This window comes from Eumetopias jubatus, unplaced genomic scaffold (genome assembly GCF_037043125.1).
Source record: "Eumetopias jubatus isolate StellerSeaLion01/CBP00866 unplaced genomic scaffold, mEumJub1_p1.0 scaffold_3, whole genome shotgun sequence".
NCBI lineage: Eukaryota > Metazoa > Chordata > Mammalia > Carnivora > Otariidae > Eumetopias > Eumetopias jubatus.
In genome coordinates this window covers 128,725,632-128,750,021 of record NW_028274809.1, presented here as the reverse complement: position 1 = coordinate 128,750,021, position 24,390 = coordinate 128,725,632, and the positions used below count along the sequence as shown (strand labels likewise).

The 24,390-nt window shown below is 36.4% G+C and overlaps 1 protein-coding gene across 1 annotated transcript in view; it reads left to right on the top strand.

The window, feature by feature from the left end:
• CCDC169 (coiled-coil domain containing 169) overlaps positions 1-24,390 on the top strand; it is a 43,686-nt gene that overhangs the window by 1,344 nt on the left and 17,952 nt on the right. The window contains exons 2-4 of the mRNA XM_028103293.2: positions 349-428; positions 11,201-11,311; positions 11,404-11,444. Of these exons, the coding sequence (XP_027959094.1) occupies positions 349-428; positions 11,201-11,311; positions 11,404-11,444 (232 nt within the window). The remainder of the gene's footprint in view (positions 1-348; positions 429-11,200; positions 11,312-11,403; positions 11,445-24,390) is intronic.

Genomic DNA, 24,390 nt, shown 5'->3' with positions numbered 1-24,390 from the left:
TAGTGTTTCTTTTTTCCTCTTTGTTTCAGGTTTTCAGTTACTTGTTGCCCTAGCTATTCCTTTCTCTCATCCCAGTTAGTTTGCTGGGCTTTGAGAAACCAGATAACAACTTCTTGGGATCATATTTAAGTAAGAGTAAAGGGTTTCTAATGGTCACTGGGAGCTTTAATGCATATAATGGACCTTGGTAATCAGAAGCCTCCATTTGCCTGATTTCTGATTCTAAACCATGCCTTCAGTTAAGTGATGTTTCATAATAAATTGTTCCTAAAGTAGTGGTGTGTTATTATGTATTATTATTTTCATATTATAATTGGATCATAATTAACAAGATATTTTTAATAATAGGGATATAGTGCAACTATCAATGCTTGAAATAAGATACAAGATAGAGGAACTAGAAGCCAAACTCAATTCTGATGATGAAGGTATATAATTAAATATTTTTATATGTAACTCTTATATAATTATTGTTTATTTTGCCAAGATACCTATAGTGCATTAAATTATACATTGGAAATAATAGTACCAAGGTCTCAGTACTGCTTTTTGGCAGCATTAATAATAATTTATTATAGAGGCTGTTAAAACTAATATTTCAGTGTCAAATATGTTACTGCCTAAATATCTGCTTACAAGTTCAAAATGTTCATCAATTAGCAAAACCTTTATTACATGACATCAATACATTATTGTTTTTGGTAAATAATAAAGTGCCACAATTTTCTATTTAACTCAAGTAATACCCCTTATATCTTAACTTCTGGATTTGGCTATAACTTTAAAATCTTTATCTAGGTTTTGGCTATTTGTGTTGGAAGAATGGTGGGGCGGGGTGGGGGGGACGGTACGCGGTGAGTGTTGTGCGCATACACACACACACACACACACACACCTGTAGGCCCACATACCCATATATCCTTAAAATTTGTAATGTATAGAAGATATTAATTCATTCCACAAATATTGAGACCCTGTCATATGTCAACACTTTGAATGGAAGACCTTTCCCTGCTCTGAAGAGGTTCACTGACTATTGGGAGAAAATATCAAACAAAAATGTGAATATTAGAAGAGATGTAAGGAGAAATGGAAACTCTGTTAAGGGAACCTAATATAACTTGGATGAAGACATAAAGATGGCCTTTCCAGAGGAGGCAGTGCTTGAACTGAATGCTGAAGAACAATAGGAGTTTCTTAGGGTTAAGGGGGTAGACCTTGGTTCTTTTTTTTTTTTTAAAGATTTTATTTATTTGAGAGAGAAAGAGATAGCAAAGAGAGCATGAATGGGGAGGAGAGGGAGAAGCAGCCTCCCCACTGAGCAGGGAGTCGGATGTGAGGCTCCATCCCAGGGCCCCGGGATCATGACCTGAACTAAAGGCAGAGGCTTAACTGACTGAGCCACCCAGGTACCCCTGGACTTTGGTTCTTAAACCCATTTATAATTTTCTCTTCTATTGTGGAAGCCATGAACAAACAGAATTAGTAACCATATGATAAATAAAATGCTACTTTTCTAAAGTACCCAAGGCTCTTTTAAAGCTTGATTGGAGAATACTACTTTGTCCTAAGGCTGAAGTAGCTTCCTATGTCTCCACATCTATATCTGGGATATATATAACTGGCTTTGTGGGGGGAGACTTGTGATTGCACTTACCAAGTAGTTGAACTGGCAAGGCTAGCTGGAATTTTCTCATCTATCCAGTTACAGACAAAACAGATCACATGCACAGATATGTAGGTCACACTCACAGATACGCATGCAATTCAATAACCATACCCATTAGTAAAATGTAAGCCCAACAAATCGTATTATCACTAAATCTCATGGGGAGGCACTGGTATGTGCGTACAAAAAGAAAAGGTAAAATGATGGACAAGAAAGTTGTTTCCTCCATGGGCCAAAGCTAAACCCTAAGGTGAAGGGGTCAGAAACATATACCCCTTCTTTAACTAAAGCCAGGAACTATATCAGGTGAGGTGCTTATAATTATCCCCATTTATGGAAAAATGGAATTTAGGAATCTAAATAACTTGCTAACATTATATAGCATATCATTTCTTCCTAGATCATCTATCCACCGGTACCACTATTGCTATGACAACTGCTATGTACCACATCAGCACTGAACAATTCTGGTTATTTATTGCTGCATAGCAAACCACCTAACAACTTAGGGGCTTGAATTAGCAAGTTATCTCACAATTTTGTGGATCGACTGGGTTCACCTGGGAAGTTAGTAATTGGGGTCTCATGTGATTACAGTCAGATGTGTGGAGCTCAGTTATCTGAAGGTTCGTCTGGGCTGGACATTCCCAGATGACTCACTCACATGGCCAGCGTCTGATACTGGCTGTTGGCTGGGAGCCCAGCGGGGTACTGCCTCTCAGAAATACCTGCTCACAGCTCTTGTAGCTTTTGCTTCTCACAGCATGGTGCCTGGGTTCCAAGAAGATGTATCCCAACAGCAAGCATTCCAAAAGGCACCAGTGACAGAAACTGCCAGGCCAGTTAAGGGCTACTCCCAGAACTGGTACAATGTCAATTCCACTACATTCTATTGGTCAAAACAGTCCAGTTTCAAGGGGATGTAGAAGGAAACTCTACTTATCAAGTTCACAGTACAGAAGAATGTAGGGGATGGGATATATATTTCCGTCATCTTTGGAAAATACAGTCTGTCACAGGGAGCATTAAACATAATGCCATTTGAGAACTCTTTTGTAATTGATAAAGATGGAATATAGATTGTCCTGAGAATATGACAGGAGATGAGATTAAGGTTTATGAAGAAGACAAATGAAGAATAGTCTTTGATATGATGCTAATTAGTTTGTATTGATCCTGAAGTCAATAGGGCAATATTAAAGGTGTTCTAAAATAAATTTATTACTTTTTTAAAGATTTTATTTATTTATTTGAGAGAGAGAGCACAAGCAGGGGGAGCAGCAGGCAGAGGGAGAGGGAGAAGCAGACTTCCCGCGGAGCAGGGAGCCTGATGTGGGACTTCACCCCAGGGCCCTGGGATCACGACCTGAGCTAAAGGCAGACGCTTAACCGACTAAGCCACCCCGGCACCCAATTTATTACTTTTTCATATTATAAAAGACACATGTGCACAAGTGGCAACTCTGGGTACATTTGTTTAGATGATTCTTTCATACTTACCACTGTCCCCAGATCTCCATCACCCTTCTCCCCATCTCATTAACAGCTAATGAGCTTACTTTCAAAGAGAAGCAATCAGAAGATTTCCACATGTTTCTACCAAGAAAGCTACCCACCTGCCTGCATCTTTGCACATCCTCTCCCTTCCCTCCTGTTCTTCTGCATATTCTTATTTAAGGTGACTCCTCCACTTATATAATAGGTCCTAACTACTCTGTCTACCAAGGATATCACTCCAGCATTTGTCCTCTCTTTTGCACTGTTTCCCTTGTCCACTGGATCATTCGCAACAGCATACAAATGGGCTGAATTTATTTTGTTGAAAAAACAAATGACAAAGCCCCTTTGGCCCCACATTTCCTCTTCTACTGTCATCTTTCACTGCTCTATGTACAGCAGAACTCTTCAAGAGTGGTTTCTATTTCTACTCTTTTTTTTTTAAAGATTTTATTTATTTATTTGTCAGAGAGTGACAGAGAGAGACTTGTTAATCTATCTGGCTTGTAACTCTTAATTTTTAGGCTAAATGGCAAATACAACTTCAGAGGACTTCACATTCCCCCAGTGGCCTCTTGAAGCTCTTTAGGGTTCATAGGAAACTATATGCAGAAAAAGTGGTTTATATTTTAGTGTATGTGCTGCTGAAGTGAACACAAAAGTGGTTTATGTTTTGATTAAATTTGAAGTTCATCTTAAAGCTCAGTGACAAGACAAAGAATAGGAAAGGATGTTCAGGTCACTTTTTTAAAAAATGAGAAGAATCAGTATTTGTGTAGAGCTTTAAGTGTATTTTAAAAACTGAAACTACCCTTTGAAAAAGATATTATTACCCCATTTTATAGATGAAACGCTGAGACTTAAATATCTCTCTCAAGGCTACAGAAGGTGGTGAGTGACCTGCATTTGAATCTAGGCATCCTGGCATCAAAGCTCACACTCTTAGCCTCTACTTGTTCTACCTCTTATGCTTGTTTGCTTCTCAATATTTTTTTATCTAGAGAAGAGAAACTTGATTTACTGAGGCTCTGGGACATTTGCTCATCTAGGGTTAGAAATGGGCTGGATTTGCCCAGCACAGGCATGAGTTCTCTCTTGAACTCATGCACCCACTACTTAGGAGATCTCCTCTGATCATAGGCTACTAAATCCCAGCTGTATACAGACAACACAAAAATTTACATCTCCATCCGGGACCTCTCCTTTGCGCTCTTTTGAGTCTTCATTTATAGGCTGGTTGCTATCCACAAGCCCCTTGGCTATTGACTAATATATTAACAGATCAAATAGTTTTCTAACTCATCTCAGTAAATGCTAAAAAATGTTTTGATAAAATTCAATTTATGTTCCCTTTTTTAAAAATTTTTTAAAAAGATTTTATCTATTTATTCATGAGAGACAGAGAGAGAGAGAGAGAAGCAGAGGGAGAAGCAGGCTCCCAAGGAGCAGGGAGCCCGATGCGGGACTCGATCTCAGGGCCCTGGGATCATGACCTGAGCCGAAGGCAGACGCTTAACCGTCTGAGCCACTCAGGCGCCCTCCCTTTTTTTTTTTTTTTTAAACAGAAGAACACTTCTATTTATTTTAAACTGGCCTAATACTTAGTGATGAAACATTAGAGGCATTCCTATTCCTGGGGGGAGAAAAACAAAGAACAACAACAACAACAACAAAACCAGAGATTACAGCTGCCACCATTAAAATTTAATATTTTTGAAAGTTTCAGTCAAGCAATAAAATTTGAAACAGACATAAGAGTTGTAGGTTTTAGATAGGAAGAGATAAAATTATTATAATTTTTAGCTTTTATAATTTGATATGCAGAATTTTCCAGAGATCAACTGAAAAATTATATTAATGAAGAATTAGGAAATGGTTGGATGTAGTAATGGAATAAATGCCTATTTAAGGAAAAAAAACAAAACAAAACACCAGCAAAAACCAGTTCAAAAATAGGGTTTTTAAATGACTATGCTCCCAGTTTCAGCCCAGACTATAAAACATCTGACAATATCCTTGATAAGAAATATTCAGAACCTATATGAAGGATAGCAGAAAACTATGACTATAAGGCAGTAACAGTTTAACCAGAATTCTCACCTTTTTAAACATAAGAGATTTTACACTAGAAAGAAACCCTGGAATAAAATGAAATTGGGAAAGTTTGCAGCCTTAGCACATGCCTTGCTGAGTCCAAGATCAAGATGTTGGCAAGGTTAGTTTCTTCTGAGTCCTCTCTCCTTGGTTTGTAGATGGCCATCCTCCTGTGTCTTCACATGGTCTTCCCTCTGTACCTGTTTGTATCCTAATCTCTTCTTATAAGACCAGTCGTATTGGATTATGGCTACCCATATGATCTCATTTTACCTTAATTACCTCTTTTATTTATTTTTTATTATTAGTATTTTTTTTTCCTTAATTACCTCTTTTAAAAGTCCTGTCTCTAAATAGAGTCACATCTGAGTCCTGGGGGTTAGGACTTCAGCATATGAATTTGGGAGGAGGAAGGGAGGGGACACAACTCAGCCCATAGCAGATAGAATAGAAACAGATTCTGGTTTATTAAAACCATATAATAATGCTGTGAAATTCAGGGTCAGGTTATTGTTAATTTTTAAAAACTCCATCTTTTCAGTTATCTTCCAATTACCTATGAAAAACAGGAGGAAACTATTTTCATTTATGAGACTTGTGGGAAATAGATTATTACAAACAAAACCTGAACCATACATTGAAATAGGAAAGTATCAAATGATCCTTGTTTTAGTCTGCTCTGGCTGCTGTAACAATATACCATAAACTGGGTGGCTTAAACAATAGAAATTTATTTTCTCAAAGTTCTAGAGGCTGGGAAATCTAAGATCAAGGCCCTGGCCAATTTGGATACTAGTGAGGGCCCACTTCCTACCTTGCTGTTGGCCACCTTCTCATTGTTTTCTTACAGGGCAGAGACAGCAAACTCTGGTATCTCTTCCTCTTATAAGGGTGCCAGCCCTATCAGGTTAGGGCCCCACCCATTGTAACCTCCTCTAACATTTAGCACTTCCTCACAGGCCCTGTGTCCAAATAAAGTCACATGGGGGTTAGGGCTTCAGGACAGGAATTTTAGGGGGACACAAACATTCAGTCCACCAACAACTTTCTAATTACTATCTGGACCTTTTCCCACCACCAAGAAATAAGAACTTTGGCCTGCCTGTCCAAGTTTGAGAAGAGGCTTCTGGGCAGAGAATTGGAACCAAAGAGCCAATTACCAATAATGTTTTATTGGAATTTGTGTCATCACATAGACCTTTAAAGGAGCTGAAAGAAAAGGGATGAATTATTCAGTAAGTTCTGTTTGGAAAATTGGTATAACATTTAGAAAAAAATCCCTTTAGATCTTTATACTTAATTCTAAAACCTTCAGATGCATTATAGGGTTTAACCTTTTTTTTAATTATAAGAAAACATTGATGAATATGTATCTTTTAAGGGTAAAAAAGGCCTTTTTTTGTTTAAGAATAATAAATCACTGAGGAAAAATATGTTTAGGTTTGACAAATACCTTCCCTTTAACTAAAAAAAAAAAAAAACCACTATGAGAAGTCAAACAGCAATATGGGAAATGTATTAGTAGCCAACATGATGGACAAAAGGTCCATATTTTCACTACATCTATATCCTCTGCAATTCAATTAGAAAAAACAAAGTTCCCATTAGATACATATGAGTAGAACAGAGACAGTTTATGAGGATGGAAAATATCCAGTTTGTTCTTTCTTCAAAGAAACTTGAATTGAAACACATACAATTTGTTGCTATTGAAGAAATAAAGATTTTTTTAAGTGAAATTGTAACTTTATACATTACTTCTAACAATATAGAGCTACCCTTTTAGAGAACAATTTTGCAGTAATTTTATAGCATTTTGTGTATGCCCTGCAATTTTACATATTTTAATGAATCCTCCCAATATCCTATAATATAGGAACTTCAATTTTCCTTATTTTAGAGATGAGAAATTGAGGCACAGGAAAGGTAACTTCCTCCAGATCACATAAATAAGCTAGTAAGTGGTAGAGACATGACTCAAACTCATTAGTCCTACTTTGGGGATATTTTTCCTCATGAAATCTGAAAATTTGGTTGGGGGCACCTTTACCACAGGAGATACTCTTTGCACCATTGTAGCCTCCCCTTTGTTGACATGTTGGTATTTGTGTTCATGCTGTTTTTGCTGCTTCAATATCCTTTCTCACCTCCTCTGGCTTGGAACAAATGTCATTTCCCCCAAGAGCATTTCCTGAGCCTCTTCAATCTTGACCTCCCTATCTCTCAGTGTCTTCTGCCACCTTCCAGATTGGATGTCCTTTTGTGTGTTCCATAGCATCTACTTAACCAAGTTTTCTTAAATGTTCTGGCCATATGTCTCCCCCCACCACTACATGTCCTACTGCTGGTTGACTGCAGGGACTGTGTCTATCTTATTTTTGTATCCCTAGTGCCCACCCAGTACAGTGCCACATATTAGGCTTTTTCCTTTCCTTGTTAACATTTTCTTATTTTACAAAGTCTATGCAAATTAATGTAACTTCATCACTTTTATCTTTATAAATACAGTGACCAGCACAATTAAACATGACTGAATTATTAAAGTCTGTGTAGAGTCAAGTTTCAACCAATTCAACTGTGTTCATTTTAACACTTAAAAATGTATTATTTGGCATTGTTGCTTAGTGGGGCTTTGTTTGTTTTTGTTAACACTGCTATCTCTCTTAGACCAAAAAAAAGAAAGAAAGAAAGAAAGAAAAAATCCATATCTAAAAGATAGGTCTCTACCTAATTTATTTTTTTTTTAATTTTTTTTTTTTTAAGATTTTATTTATCTGACAGAGAGAGAGAGCACAAGCAGGGGGAGCAGTAGAAGGAGAGGAAGAAGCAGGCTCCCTGCCGAGCAGGGAGCCCGATGCGGGACTCGATCCCAGGATCCTGGGATCATGACCTGAGCCGAAGGCAGACGCTTAACCATCTGAGCCACCCAGGCGCCCCAGGTCTCTACCTAATTTAATTTTTTTAAAGATTTTATTTAATTATTAGAGAGCAAGCACACGAGTGGGGGGAGGGGCAGCGGGAAAGGGGAGAAGCAGACTCCTGTGTTGAGCGGGGAGCCCGACAATGCGGGGCTTCATCCCAGGACCCTGGGATCATGACCTGAGCTGAAGGCAGATCCTTAACCGACTGAGCCACCCATGCACCCCATAATTTAATTTTCTGTTATTTTATGAACTTCCTCTTCCATGGTCAATTCATAAAATTGGCCATGAATCAAATTTCTACATTGTTTCAAATTTTGGTTTGATTTTGCTTTTTGTTGCACTGATCCCAGCCAAGATCCCTCTTTGATAATGCAAAGCAATTTGATTTTTTCTTTAAAAATTGGTGCTTGTTTCAGGTGTATGGGTGGCTCAGTCAGTTAAACTTCATACTCTTGATTTTGGCTCAGGTCATTACCTCACGGTTGAGAGATCCAGCTGACATGGGGCTCCGTGCTCAGTGGGGAGTCTGCTCTGAGATTCTCTCTCTCTCCCCCTGCCCCTCCCCTCACCCAACCTCCAAGTGTGCATGCACTCTCTCTCTCTCTCAAAATAAATACATCTTTTAAAAAAATTGGTGCTTGGTTCTTGTTTGTTTTTAGAATTACTGAAGGAGCAATGGTTCATGGAAGTATTGCTCAGGGTATTTTTTCCACCAAGAGACACAAATGTTTCTGTTAGATTTTTATCCTCATAATCTGTATTTTAAATAATGGTTTATTGTAAGTTTATTGTTGGCCTTTATAGGTTGGCTGCTACTGTGCTAAAGGTCAGGGATCATCCTTTTTGGTGTCAAGTATATTGTGGCTGTCTCAAAGATAGCACCACATCTTATTTGGGTGTTTCAGATGTTTCTTACCTTCCCTTAGTAACAAGCCTATTAAAAAAACTTCCTACTTTTAACTGCTATTCTTATTCCCAATTGAAAATATAATTTAAACATTATTGTATTTTAAAGATGGATAAAGAATTATGCAAAAATGATAAACCTTAATATTTTGGGTATTTTGGGTTATCACAGAACAAGATGTGGTAGAGAAAGAAATAATCGATGTGGTCCTTTCTTAGAAAAAGGAAATACTTGATAAGTAGGAAGTTGATGTGATTTGTGTGATGCTTTTAGAGGCCAATGAGATATTTTATTTTAAAATCAGAAGAAAAAATGAATATTATCCAGTCTGGACTATACTTGTCTTTATACCAACCTAGTAGTAAAGTAGAATTTTTAATATTTTTTACAGAGGAAGAGGCCCATAAAGGCAGAAGTGCCACAAGGGCCCATGAAAGTCACAATGTGACCCCACAGCAGAAGTCTATTTTTTCCTATTTTTTATAGACACTGCTATTTTAAAATTTTCTCCTATAATTCAGCAGTCCATATGCTTTCTCTTTGTCTTTTGTCCCCTATAATGTGGAGCCATCTCTGTATACATACTGAAGGAGTTACACATTTAAGTGTGTACATTTGAGATCAGTTCATCACATTGGGGAATGTGAATATTGACATCACCACCAGGGACTTGCACTTATTAACATTAATAAATGATAGTATAATACTAGGCTTACTTTATTTGAGGATCTCTAGATCAATAATATTTTAAAGTGGAGGCAAACATTTCTAGACTATAGTCGGATGTACTAAAAATAAATTACATTCTTAATTTTTTGGTAACTTCTCATTTTGCTCTGAAGCCTCCATTCCCATGGTGGGGAAAGGGGTCTAGTTACAAAGAGACTAGCTAGCCAGTTATACAGATAATTCCATCTATTTGGACTCAGTAGTATCTTTTGGATAAATGTTCAGTCTCTCAGGCTTCTCTTTCCTTCTTGTTCCTAAAGCGTTTGGATTAATGACTTTCAACTTCAGTTTGAGAGGGTGTTCCTGCTCCTGTTTTTGGAACACTGTATTTACTAGAGATGAGGAGCCTAAGGGAAACATGTGGCTGGGTTGAGGAGGTTGAGGCCAGTGATATGTGCTAATACTCTTCCTACTTAGATTCCTCCATCAACTATGATGGAGCAGAAATTGTCTCATATATGTAAGGAGCATTTAAAGTTTAGAAGCAAGCCATCTTTTATCTCTCTATAAAGTGTGACTTTCAAGATTTAAAAAAATTAGCTTTGGGCCTTGAAGCTGACCAAAGATGTTTTAATTCTAGGCTGTATTCTCCTCTCCTCCTATAGCAATAAGACAGATGTTTTGGCCTTAATAACCAAAGGGGCTTGGTGAAAGGAACCTGCTTAAGGATAAGAGAAGATGCCTGAATAGGCAGCTGCGTGTATTAACATAACGGTTAAGAGGATACACTTTGAAGTCAGATAAAACCGGGTTCAAACCCCAGTTGCTCCATTTATTGGCTTTTTCATTTTGAGAATGTTATTTGACATATCTGAGCCATGGTTTCCTCATCTGTAAAATAGGTGACAAAGTTTTTAAAATGAGGATTAATTAGTTAATATATGTGAAACATTTTGTACTTTATACATAGCAAAGATGTAAGTGGTAATTGTTAAACGTACTTAAGAATTTGTTTGCAAAGAAAAAAAATGGACATGACGCTGGATGGAAGCTAGAACTATGTAGGCTGTTAGGTATGGACAAGTTCCAAGGAAAGAAACATGTTCCGATAGTCCCGCTAATAGAATTCCTTATAAGGGTATGTGAGGAACTAAAGGACAAAGGAGACAAGGAGACCAGGAATCACAATAATGCTAGTGAGGTCTGGCTGTGTGGTAACCTGACTGTGAATCTACTGTCTGCAATCTGAAAGATCCTATCTAACAGAGAAATGCATACTTAAAAATTACTTCACTCTTGTTCATCTACATTGCTAACAAAGTCAAGTACAGTAAGATTGAGCTGATTAATGTTGTTTTAAAGGAGATTTAAAAGAGCTGATTAATGTAAATAAATGAGAGGTGACAAGATGATCTTGATTTTCCCCACTTTTCCAATCAGGTGGTGAATGGAAAGTTCATTATGAGACACAACTTGAACTGAATGATCAACTAGAAAAACAAATTGTTTCTCTAGAAGAGAAAATGGAAAAAATCTGTGGAAATCCTTCAGGTACAAAAGCAACTATATATATATATATGTTTTATAAGTTGAGTTAAAAATGATAAAATATTAATTGTTAATATTTTCATATTTGTTTTGTTGTAGATTGTCTTCTATCTGTGTCTATGAACAAATGCCAGTGGTGAGTAAAAGCTGGTTAAACAAAAAGAATAATTGAAGGAAAGAAATTATGTACTTCTTTTTTAGACAGGTTCCAAAAAAAGTTTGAAGATTGGGGTAAATTCCAAAATATTTCATTCAGTGGAACTGTTTCTAGGAAGTAAGGAATTCTATAGCAGATCCTTCAACTTAATCTCTACCTTATAAAGCTGGGCAGGGTTGCAGGTACAAACAAAATGGAAGAAAAGAATCTCAGTAGTCAGTCCAGGTAGAACCTGAGTGTATCTACTTCCTGTGACCTAAAAGAGCCTATTAAACACAAATATATTTCATACCTATCTAAAAACATTTCCTTTCTAGTTCCTCTGGAATATACATATACACATATAGATATATATATACATACATTCACATTCACACACACAATGTATAAAATCTAACAGAGAACCCATAAAATTACCCTATAACATGAAAGAAACCTTATTACACTGATTGACCTACTTTTTCTTTGGGCTGCCCTAGTGACAGCCTTTCCTCCTGATAAATTACTTGAATTTATATGTTTTATACTTTACAAAGCACATTTGTTTCTCATTTGTTTAAATGTTTATTTTTTAAAATGTAGAGAAGACCTAAAGCGTGACTTATGCTGGGTCTCGAGCATACGTGGAAATAGCCTTTTCTTTAGAATTCATGCTGAATTTTTATTTCAAGAATATTCAGAAAAACATGGAAATCTTATAAAAAATCAAGGGTACTTTATATGAAAATGAAAATACAATACACTACTAAATTGGCAGGACCACACAACCCAATGAGATAAAATTTAATATTATTTCCTTTAATACATGTGACACTAAGCTTAAAACAATTAAGTGATTTGCTCAGAATCATACAGTCTGGAAATGTGGAGGTCGATTCTCTTTCTCTAAAAAAATCTATGCCCGTTTGACTAGACTGTGCTATGCCAACAGCCATTCTATACTGCTTATCAGAAATAACATGTTTCTTAATAGCTTTATGTAGAGCACTTAACTGACTGCTATATTCACAGAGGTCCTGAGGACCAGAGCATTATAGAGATTGCTCTTCGAATAACTGCAGATCTTTAGTGAAAAATGCAGAAAAATATCATGTTTTTTAAAATAATAAATCAGGGGAGAAATAAACTAATGTTTACACCTCTGTTATTTTCAGCCCAGAAATACCTTTATTTTTGTGTCTTAGAAAGCCTAGAAAATCATGGAGTCATATCCCCATCTTGTGGTATTTAGAAATTGCCGCAAGGGCTATTTTAAGCCTTGTCTTTATTAATTGTGGATAGGATTTTAATTCTACCTATAGAATATAAAATATAGAATGCTAGCTACAGAACATAAAATATTCTGACTCCCAGTTTCCTGATAACTCATCCTCAGTGCTAGCTCAAGAAATTGGGTATCACCAGCCTTATGGAGAATAGCAGCAAGTGCTGGTGGGACCTGCTATGATGATTTACAGCATATGTAAGAAGCAGTTGATTGGTTTTCTACTTGCTACCTCAGACTCTGTATGTTGACAAAAAATTTTTTTCCTTTGATGAGTTTGTGTTATTCTTGAAAAAAAAATGTGGTTCTCTAAGAGGTTTAGATCTGGAGGCGGAGAATTATATTTCTCTTCAGTAAAGGACTAAAGAAATGTTAGAAAAACCAAGAGTGGGGCCATGTACGAAGCAGAAAAGAAAGATAATGAAAGTTCAGGTGTTTAAGGAACTGGTTCTCTCTATTCTGTGGGCAGAGGCATGCATGAGTATTTGGGTTTTCTTATACAGTGGAATCCAGGAGGAGTTTGTATGAACAGCAGGTGTTAGGAAACTAGCCAAGTAGCTGGTGGTGGAAGTAGCCAATTACTGAGCAAAAAGCACTGGGATTCAAGAATCCTATATCTAATGATGAAGTCTTTTATTCAAGGAAAAAGATAGTATACTAAGTCTTATTCTTTATCTAAAAACAATATTTATGAAATTCAGACACGTACTCTTAATGAAATGCAGACATTTTCTATTAGGTTGATATTTAGAGAAAAGGGTTTAAATTGTTTTAGGGGGATAGAATATGAATTCAAACACTATTTGTAAATTTACTTATTTTTTATCCTTGTTGTAGATTTTGGTCTTTAAGAGTAACCTATACAGACATATTTAAGAAATTGATGTCAGTTTGAATACTAATTTTGAGTAACTTCAAATTTCAAGTTTGCTTATGGGCAAAAACAGGGATGAATACCAATTTTTGACCAATATATATGTAATTTAAAAAAAATGTTACCATTTGAAAAAGAAATAAATATTTAAAAAGTAATTTACAAACTGGGTCATTAAAGTGGACTTGATTTTAATATTTTAGAACAAGGATTCACTTAAGTGAATAAATTTCTGATAGAGACTGGCTTCAAGCCTTCAACCTTTTTGAAGATTATTTTTCTCATCCTCAGGTACTATAGATGAGATAATCTTTAAAGTGCCTTTCAGCAGTATAATTTATTAATATTTAATTTTAGCAAGATGTTTCAGTAAAGGGTTACATTTGGCTGCATGTAAGAAAAAGGCTTAAATGAGTAAGGTGTTTCGTTTTGTTTTCTCACATAACAGGAAATGTTAGAGGGATGCAGTCCGGATTGGCGAAGTAGCTCCTCCAGGCTCCCGACTTGCCTTCCACTCTGCCATCCTTTAATGAATGACTTTTGTTCGCCATGCTCACAAAATGGCTGCTTCACTTTCTCACCTGCTTCATCTTCTCTTCCAATAGAAAGAAGTAGGTGAAGGGAAAAGGGCAAAGTGGAGGCCAGTCAAGTTTGTTTTCTTTCAAAACATTTTCCAGCTTGCTGCACACAGTCTCCCCTTACATCTCATTGGTTAAAACTGCATCATATGGCCTCCTGTATCACAAGAAAGGCTGGGAAATTTAGTGTTTTACTGAGTACAGTAGTAGGAAGAAGGGTAGAAAATGAGTATCTGTTATGCAATTAGCTCTATTTGCCACACAAGGTCACTTTCAATGAGTACCATTTCATTTTTTTTTTTAAAGATTTTATTTATTTGAGAGAGCTCACACAAGGTGGGGGATTGGGGGTGAGAGAGGCAGAGGGAGAGGGAGAAACAGACTCCCCACTGAGCAGGTAGCCTGACTGTCAACTGGGGGCTCCATCGCAGGACCCTGAGATCATGACCTGAGCCAAAGTCAGATGCTTAGATGACTGAGCCACCCAGGCACCCTAAGTACCATTTCATTTTAAAGTAATATGTATTCATTTAATACTATATGGAAAATAAAAGACAAAGATAAATATTAAGTCAAATATATCTACTATTGACCTCTTTTTTTAAAGTTCTACATGCATGTATATTGATTAAAAATTACAACCCAATAAATAAATGAACCCCAAAAAGGAACAAATAAGGATAACACTTTTAAAATATATATATAATATTAACCTATTCCATGGACAATTTTGTGTCCTGTACTAATCATGGACAATTAAACCAATAATTTCTTATGTTACATTTTCTTCATGTATATTTTTAAGAGCTACATTATATTTCATTGCATTGGATTATTAATGTTCAATTCCTTTTCCCTATAGTTGAATATTTTAGGTTATTTGTGGTTTTAATTTTGAATAAAATAAACCCCACAGAGGATAATATGGCAAACAGTATATTCTAGTATTAGCAAATCTTTAATTTTTGTCACTTTTTGATTTCAAATGTTTTAATGAAAACAATCTATAGAGTTGAGGACACTTTTATTCCCCTTGTGTCTCTTTCCCTTTATAGGCAAGTATGATCATGGATTTGGTATATACCATTCTAATTTATTTTTAAATACCTTTTTCCAGATATTGTGTCTAAAAATGCATGTAAAAATATATTGTACACATCATCCATTTTTATTCTGTCCATGTTAATGCATAAAGATCTGGTAAATTTTATTTGCTACATAGTATTCTACTATACATATATAGTATAATAATACATATCTTAATTTATTTATTCCCCTATTTATGTACATTGAGGATTTTTCAAAATCTCACTGTGACAAACATTGCCTCAGGGAACATACTTATACATGTCTCCTGATATAAAGTGTTCCTCCAGAATTGGCTAATTTTTCTGTAGAGGGCTAAATAGTTAATACTTTGCAGGGCATTTGATCTCTGCTACAACTATTTGATGCTGCCATTGTAGTGTGAAAGAAGCCATAGACAATACCTAAATGAATAGGTACGGTTTTATTCTAACAAATCTTGGCTTACAAAAACAGCCTGTGGCTGGATTTGGTCTATAGGCTATAGTTTGCTGGCCCTAGCTTTAACGCAGTGGTCCTTAAACTTTGGTAGGTAACAGAAACACGTAGGGAACTTCATAAAAATACAAAAGCCAGCCCTGTCCTTCAACCAGCTTGCCACTTCTGAGTTCTTTATTAACTTTCCAGATAATTCAGATATACACCAGAGTTTGAGAACCACTGCTGTAGTGCACAGAGTGAAATATTTATATCATGGGATTTGCACATTTTCAAATAATGATAAAATCCCTCTGGATCAATCAAAAGACACCTCAGGTCTCCAGTTAGTTCTGCAGGTCTGTAATAAATAAAAGAGGTGATGGGAGATAAGACTGGAAATATAAGCAGAGCCTCAATAACAAAGGATTTTGTATGCGCGTGAACCTTTTTATATGTGGCGGGAAGCTTTTGAAATATTTAATATACAGTTTAAAAGCCTTCCCTCCCCTCCATGGAGAAAAGCTTCCCCAGGGTGGGTGAGATTTGAGGCAGGGAAACCAGATAGGACACGTTTGTAACAGTCCAGGTAAGGGAAGGTGAGTTGTTCAGCTTGGGCAGTAGTATATGGGGATGGACGCACTATGACTGATTGAAGAGATATTTAGGAATGTGGATTTTATGAGTACATGGATGCTCAGGTGAGACTGGGAGAGGATTGGAGGAAGATTAAGGACTCTCCCTTGAACAATGATTACAGTGAATAGCACTGTAGGAATCAGAAGCAGGCGGAGTGTTAGGAAATGAGTTTAGTTTTGTGTGTATTATACAGATGATAGTGATCAGCAAGCACCTGGACATGGTTTTAGACTATGGAAAGTTGTCTCTCTGAATAGAGAGATCATGGAGTCATCCTTGTCACCTGCCTTCATGAAAGTATGAGATTACTCAGAAAGAAATACAAAGTCTGAAAAGAAGGATTAAGGATGGAACCCTAGGGAATACGAACACTTAGCTGAGGAGGCGATTCAGTGAAGATAACTGGGAACAAAATTATTGAGAAAGGGAGAGGGAAGAACTGGAAAAGAGTGATATCACAGAAGCCAAGGGAGGAGAAGTGTTTAATGAAGGTTCAGCAGAAGAATGTTCTTCAAGAAATTTCAGGTGCATGGTAGGATAAAGCACATGGTCGGAAGTTCCAGCACGTTATTGATTCAAAGGGGAAGAAGGTAAGCAGATTAGAAGCAAATTAGAAGGTAGGCTATTGAAAGAAAATGTGGTGTAGTGGAAAAAGAAGGAGTGAGACAATGGGGTGGGTGTAACCCACTTTACCCAGAAACTTGGCTTTTTAGAATTAGACTGTCCTGGTTCAAATTCAAACTATGGGGCACTAAGGAAATTATTTCATCTCTCTGAGGCTTAATTTCCTCATATGTAAAATGAAATTAATTAAGCTCTCTTGCAAGTTTGTCATGAAGATTATTGGAGATATGTAAAGCAAATAGCATAGTGCCTAACACAGTAAGTACTTCCCTTGATAAAGTGTTAGTTCCCTTCTTCCCTTTCCTTGATAATGGGAACTTTAGAGGGAGCTCTAACTTTCATTAGAACAAGCCTGTTGTGAAATTAACCTTAGCCCATTTCAAGGAAATAAGGACAAGGGGAGGTTGTGCAATATGTTTTCAGTTATTCAGCTGTGCTGTTATATAAGTTGTGAATCTTCTGGTACCTCTTAAAAGTATAGTAGAATTCTGTGGCTTTTTAGTACCTTTCCAGAAAGCAGGGGCTTCTTCAGGGATATAATAAAAAGCACTGAACTTTTACTTTTCTTGGGATTGCTGGGTGGACATTTTCGAACCCCTTCTATTTACGTCCACCAGAAGAACCTAGTGCCTACCTCCAAGAATTTCCTGTGTATTGAGCAAAGATCTATAGCCATTCACTGGAAGACTAGAATCTGTTTTAAGCATTCCAGATGACTAAAAGTTAAGGATAATGAGGTTGTGTTGTCTCTGATGAGCAGTAGCTATTTTTCAGGTTCTGACATGGGACTCTAGGCTTCTTCTTTAATCTCCAGTTAGAATACGAAGCTGAGGATTCAGCTAAACTCTTTATCAGAACTTTATGGCTCCTGGTACACAGCCCCATAGGTGGTTCCCAGCAATGTTTTGAGTAATCTTTTGTGCTTTACTGGCGCTATTAGCATACTGGTAGTTGATGTCTTCTCTCTTTGATTAATTTATTTAGGCCCACTCAAGCTTAGTACCTATGACACTGTGCTGCAAACAGGCACAATGATTGGCCTCTCTACTTCCCTATTTTCCTTTACTGTCCAGCACTGCCATGTCCCTAGTTGCTGGTCAATATGTAGAATTGTGGTCCTTTAATTTTCAAACTGTGTAAGAATCATGTGAATAATTTATTAAAAATGCACATTCTTGGGCTTACCCCCAGAGATCCTTATTTGGTAGGTCTGGGATAAGGCCTGGGCATTTGTATTTTTTAGCGACATCTCAATAGGTTCTATTGCAAAGCACTATTATATATAAAATAGCAACAGCAATAACAGATTTAGGGGATTTAGATCCCTCAGAGAAAGATAGCCTCTCTTGTGAAAAGTTACTATAAAACCTTTATCAAAAAGTTCTACCATATCCCTGTGGTCAACTCTATTTCATGGTGGAAGTCCTGTTCCTTGATTCATTAGGAGTCATAAAACTGATGACCCCTTACCTTAAAGTCTGTTTTGGCTGCTATAAAAAAATACCACAGACTAGGTGGCTTACAAACAACAGAAATATACTTCTCACAGTTATGGAGTCTGGAAGTCCAGGATCACGGTACCAGCAGATATGGTGTTTGGTAACACAGCTTGATTTTTGGTTCAGAGATGGCTCCTTCTTGTTGTGTCCTCACATGGTGGGAGGGGCTAAGGACCTCTGTAGAGTCTTTTTTACAAGAGCATTAATCCTATTCATGAGGCCTCTACCCTCATGACCTGAGCATCTCCCAAATACCATCACTTGAGGCATCAGGATTTCAACGTATGAATTTGGGGAGGACACAGACATTCAGACCATAGCACTTCTATTTCTCTCTGCTTCTTTTTCCAATCAGTGCATTCCCTTGTTTCTCATTACACCCAGACATCTTGGTCCCTTCAGGGAAACCTCTCCAGAACACACAGTCTATCAGTCAGATGGAGATAGCACAGAAGATCCTGCTCCCAAAGCCAATAAGGCTATCTGGTGATGGAAGACATGAAGGAGAAAGTATGGAAACAGAGAAACATTATTTAGGAAAATGTTGAGTTTCACATTAAATGTTTTCTGGAAAACTCTTGATCAATTTGTAGAAAATCAAGTTACAGGAAATTAATTTGCTGAAGTCTAAATCTTTGAATACATTCTTATGTTTATAACCCTAGCATTTAAAGAATGTTCAATTTGTTAAAAACTAAAATTTATGAAAATGGCTTAGCATTTAGTATCATCATTGAAAAATATATTCAGAAAAAGAATATGTTTCACTTATAAGTTCACATGCATGGAAGACTCTCCTAAAAGCAAGTTTTTGATAAATTGGTAAATTTAGAATCCTAGGTGAATTGTCCTCTTTGCAAGTTAATCCTTTGGTCAATTTACTTCTTGAAATATTAACTTTTGGATATTTACCTAGTTTCCCTTCTGAAGTATGTTTCAACTTTCCTTAGGACAGACCATAAAATCTCTCTCCTTGCCCTGCTTAGCAGGAAAAGCATGAAGGAAGAGATGGTTTTAAGTCTTACAGATTCTTTCAAACAGCCAGACTAGTGTCTTCATCATGTACTTGAGCCTTTAAAGAAACAAGACTCTCCCCTCATACCATTCTCTATTTTGGTCCATTTATGTTCTACATGCTGACTTCTGATGTCCTTAATCATTGCCCTACTCTTTTGTTCATCCTGATGCCCCATACCATTTTCCCAAATGTGATTCCCTATATTGTGAGTCAGATTCTTCTTTTAGTTATGCTGCTTCATGGGGTCCTGGACAAACATCTAGCCCAGTTTGGACCTTCCAGGGAACTATTACTTCACTGCAGCATTCAGTCATGCTCCCACTGCGTTCATTCTGGTTATTTCCACCTTCAGAACATTCTTAGAAATTTTGTTTTAAAAGTCATAAATATATATTTTAGAATGTAATAACCAGGCGTTAATAGTAGTGAGCCTAAAGCACTATTGACATCCCTAAATATATTTGTGTTTAAAGTGATATATCAGCCACATAGTGAAAGGGCTACTGAAGGGATCTTGGATTCTCAAGAATGTGGTATAAACAAAGCAAGAAGAGGAATTCCCACTAGCCATCTGGCTAGTGGTAGATATGTAGAATCCATCTGAGACTGCTTCCTGATGTCTGTCCCAGATATCACCAGATTTGTGTTCTCCCCGAAGATCATGTGTCAGTTTGGAGACAGGTGTGTAGCCTCAAATCACAAAACAAATAACAGATTTTATATATAAATCTAATAACAATGTTGTCCACAAGGGGGCACTTGGTATTTAAGCATGCAGAAGGCTGTATTCATTCATTGCAATTGCGTTCATTGAAAAGTATGGCATATCTTGGAGCTGTGATTAATTGTATTCTCGTATTTTTCTCTTATAAGCATTCAGTAGAGTGATTTTTTTTTTACTTGTAGTTTTTATATGTTCTTTAGTATAGTATAGCAATTACCATTGCTTAAAAAGTTGGCTAATAGAGCTTTGTTTTTACTTAGGATAGAAGAAAGGGCCTTAAGAAAAGAAAAAAAAACCAACTAAGTATATTTGCTTTCAGGTATGTAACAGTGTCCTGAAATTTCTTATTCTTACCCTGTTGTTTCAATGTACCGTTGGAAGTGACCCTTTCCAAGCAAATTAAGGCATGAGCATAGGTGAAATATTAAGTACTGATTAGTATCAGAAACAAAACAAAACAGCTCCTCTATGATAAGAGAGGAATTAATTTTTCTGTATGTAATTTCTTTTTGGTTAATTTCCAGTGGAATCTTCAATTTAGCCATGGCTTTAGCATATCTTTTCAGGCTATAGTTTTCTAGTATTTGACCATTAATTATATAATCAGCTAAAACAAGCTCCTTGGAAAGATGAAGAACATTAAGTTTGGGTCTTCTATTGAATTATAAGTAATGCGATGAGAGAATATGTGCCTTTGATAAAACCATTTTGTTAAGAACCTAAAACTGCTTTTAAAAAAGATATTAATTAATTAATTAATTTAAAAAATTGTCCTGGGGAGAAAACGAGAATACATTCTGGATTTTGTAAAAACTGTATTAGTCATTAAATATCCTGGATCATTAAAAGCAAGGTATTTGTAGTTATCCATTAAAAAATTATTATAAACATCAGAAATCCTTTAAAATTATAAAATTATACTACAGTAACTTCAGTGCTTCTTAATACCTTTTTTTTAGAGCAGTTTTAGATTCTTAACAAAATTGGAAGGAAGGTGCAGAGATTTCTCACATACTGCCTACCCCTACACATGCATAGCCTCTCCATTATCAACATTACTGGAATGAACCTACATTGACTCATCATAATCACCCAAAATCCATAGTTTACCTTAGGGTTTACTCTTGGTGTTATACATTCTCTGGGTTTGGAAAATGTATAATGACATATATCCATCCTTGTAGTATAATATGGAGTATTTTCACTGCCTAAAAATCCTCTGTGCTCCACCTGTTCCTTCCCACTATCCACCCCCAACCTCTGGCAACCATGATCTTTTTATTGTCTGCATAGTTTTGCCTTTTCCAGAATGTCATATAGATGCAGTCATACAGTATATAACCTTTTCAGATTGACTTCTTTCACTTAGTAATATGCATTTAAGATTCCTCCATGTTTTTTTCATGCCTTTATAGTTCATTTGTTTTTAGTGCTGAATATTTCATTGTCTGGATGTAATCATAGTTCATTTATCCATCCACCTACTGAAGGACATCTTGGTTACCTCCAAGTTTTAGCAGCTATGAATAAATATGCAGGTTTTTGTAGAGATCTAAGTTTCAACTCCTTTGAGCAAATACCAAGGAATGCAATCACTAGATCGTATGGTAAGAGTATGTTTAGTTTTGTAAGAAACTGCCAGACTTCTTTTTTTTTTTTGGAAGATTTTATTCATTTATTTGAGAGAGAGAACACTAGCAGGGGGAGAAACAGAGGGAGAAGGACAAGCAGACTCCGTGCTGAGCACAGAGCCTGACGTGGCTCGATCCCATAACCCTGAGATCATGACCTGAGCAGAAATCAAGAGTCCTACACTTAACTGACTGAGCCACCCAGGAACTCCTGCCAGACTGTCTTCTAAAGAAGCTGTACCATTTTGCATTCCCACCTGCATTATATGAGAGTTTCTATTGCTCCACATCATCATTGGCATTTGGTATTTTCAGTGTTGTGGATTTTGGCCATTCTCATAGATGAGTAGTGGTATCTCCTTGTGTTTTAATTTGCATTTCCCTGATGACATACGGTGTGGAGCATTTTCTCATGTGCTTATTTTTCATCCGTATATTTTCTTTGATGAGGTATTTGTTAAGATCTTTGGTCCATTTTTAAAGCAGGTTGTTGTTGACTTTTAAGAGTTCTTTGTGTATTTTAGGTAACAGTCCATTATCAGATGTGTGTTTTGCAAATATTTTCTCCCAGTGTGTGGCTTGTCTTCTAATTCTCTTGTCATTGTCTTTCATAGAGCAGAAGTTTTTTTAATTTTAATGAAGACCAGCTTATTTATTATTTCTTTCATGGATAGTACCTTTGGTGTTGTATCTAAAAAAGTATCACCATACCCAAGGTCATCTAAGTTTTCTCTTATGTCATCTTCCAGGAGTTATATATTTTTGCATTTTATTTTAATTTTTTAAAGATTTTATTTATTTATTTATTTGAGAGGGCAAGAGAGCGTGAGCAGGGGCAGGGGCAGAGGGAGTGGGAGAAGCAGGCTCCCCACTGAGCAGCGAACCTAATGCTGGGCTCGATCCTAGGACCCTGGGATCATGACCTGAGCCGAAGGCCAATGCTTAACTGACAGAGCCACATCAATCAATAACACAAAACATCCTTTTGTCATAGAAGTTGCCACTTAATTAGTATTCCTAACCCCCTGCTCTCATCATGCCACTTGTTTAATAATTTCTGATAGCTCCCAGCATTTAGCTTCCTGACCCTGGCAGTCTAAGTCTTCTATAACCAGGTCCTTCCTTATTTATCTTACCTTATCTCTTATTTATTGCTCAGATATCTTGCTTTAGCTCTATCATTACCACTAAATAATCATTTGACTCAAGTCTTTGATCAATATATAGCTCCCCTTCTCCCTCTTTTTTTGCCCATTCAAATCCTTCCCCTTTGGGGGATCCTGAATGGTCTAGCCCATGTTGATCAGCCTCTTTCAAAAACTTGTGAGGCATTTATTGTCTGTGTTTCACATTTTGGCATTTAGTCATGTATTGCCTTGAATTTTACCTATTTCATATGTACGTTTCTTGTGTGAATTTCTAGTTTTGGGTCATATCTCATTCAGGTCATCTTTAATATAAAAATAATTTGTATTACAGTAGTTTATTGATAAGCTAATTTCTTTTAGAACTTAGAGTGCATTTTCCCATTGAAACAATATTAAAAAGAGTTAGATTCTCTTTTACATTTATAAAAATGTATTTAACAAGTGATGTAACTAAACCATGTTACTATGGTAGACTAAGCTTGGAATTCTCCTAACAAGGGTCTATACAGCAAAATTTTGAACTACTTCCATCACTCCTTGATTATTTCTTCAAAAACTCTTTATCTTGAGCAGTGGTTTATTTCATAAGGGTTTAATTTTCTATAAGATAACTCAGTTTAACCTCTTAAATTTGTGGGGCTTTCATGGACTTCTTCTGGAGCAAGTTTGTATTTGGGGGAGGGGGACTGCCGGTCATATATGACACCAGTGCATGGTTTTCCAAGACAAATAAGGCCTGCCTGAGAAATATCACCCAGTTATGTTTTAATGGTAACCAAATATGCATAGTGGAGAATTGTCATAACCAAGAGATTTGTATTATCACTTGTGTTATTTTTAGAGACAAGAACTTGCCTTGTTTCAGCTGACCTAATTATTCTATTGATACAGTTTTTTATATTCTAATAAGTATTAACAAGTATCTAGGAGAGAAAATAAGTTTGTAGAGAATTAACTGTTTTTCAGGAGGAGGGTATGAGCTCTAAAATATCTTGCAGTTTTGCTTTGTGAAGATTTAAATCAGCTGCTTCTCTTTTTCTTTAAATGTTTCTTTTAATAACTTAAGTGACCTAAATCATGACCAACAAGGGTTATGAAGAATTCATTTTGGAGATTTTTTTAATGTTAATGTGGTAATGTGTAAGAATATGAGAAATAATTGGAGTTACTGCAAATAATTAGCTATTGGTTTAAGGATTAAATTTAAAAAAAATTTATTGTTATGTTAATCACCATACATTACATCATTAGTTTTTGAGGTAGTGTTCCATGATTCATTGTTTGTGCATAACACCCAGTGCTCCACACAGAACGTGCCCTCTTTAATACCCATCACCAGGCTAACCCATCCCCCCAACCCCTTCCCCTCTAGAACCCTCAGTTTGTTTTTCTTAAGGATTAAATTTTTAAACCAAATTGCTGT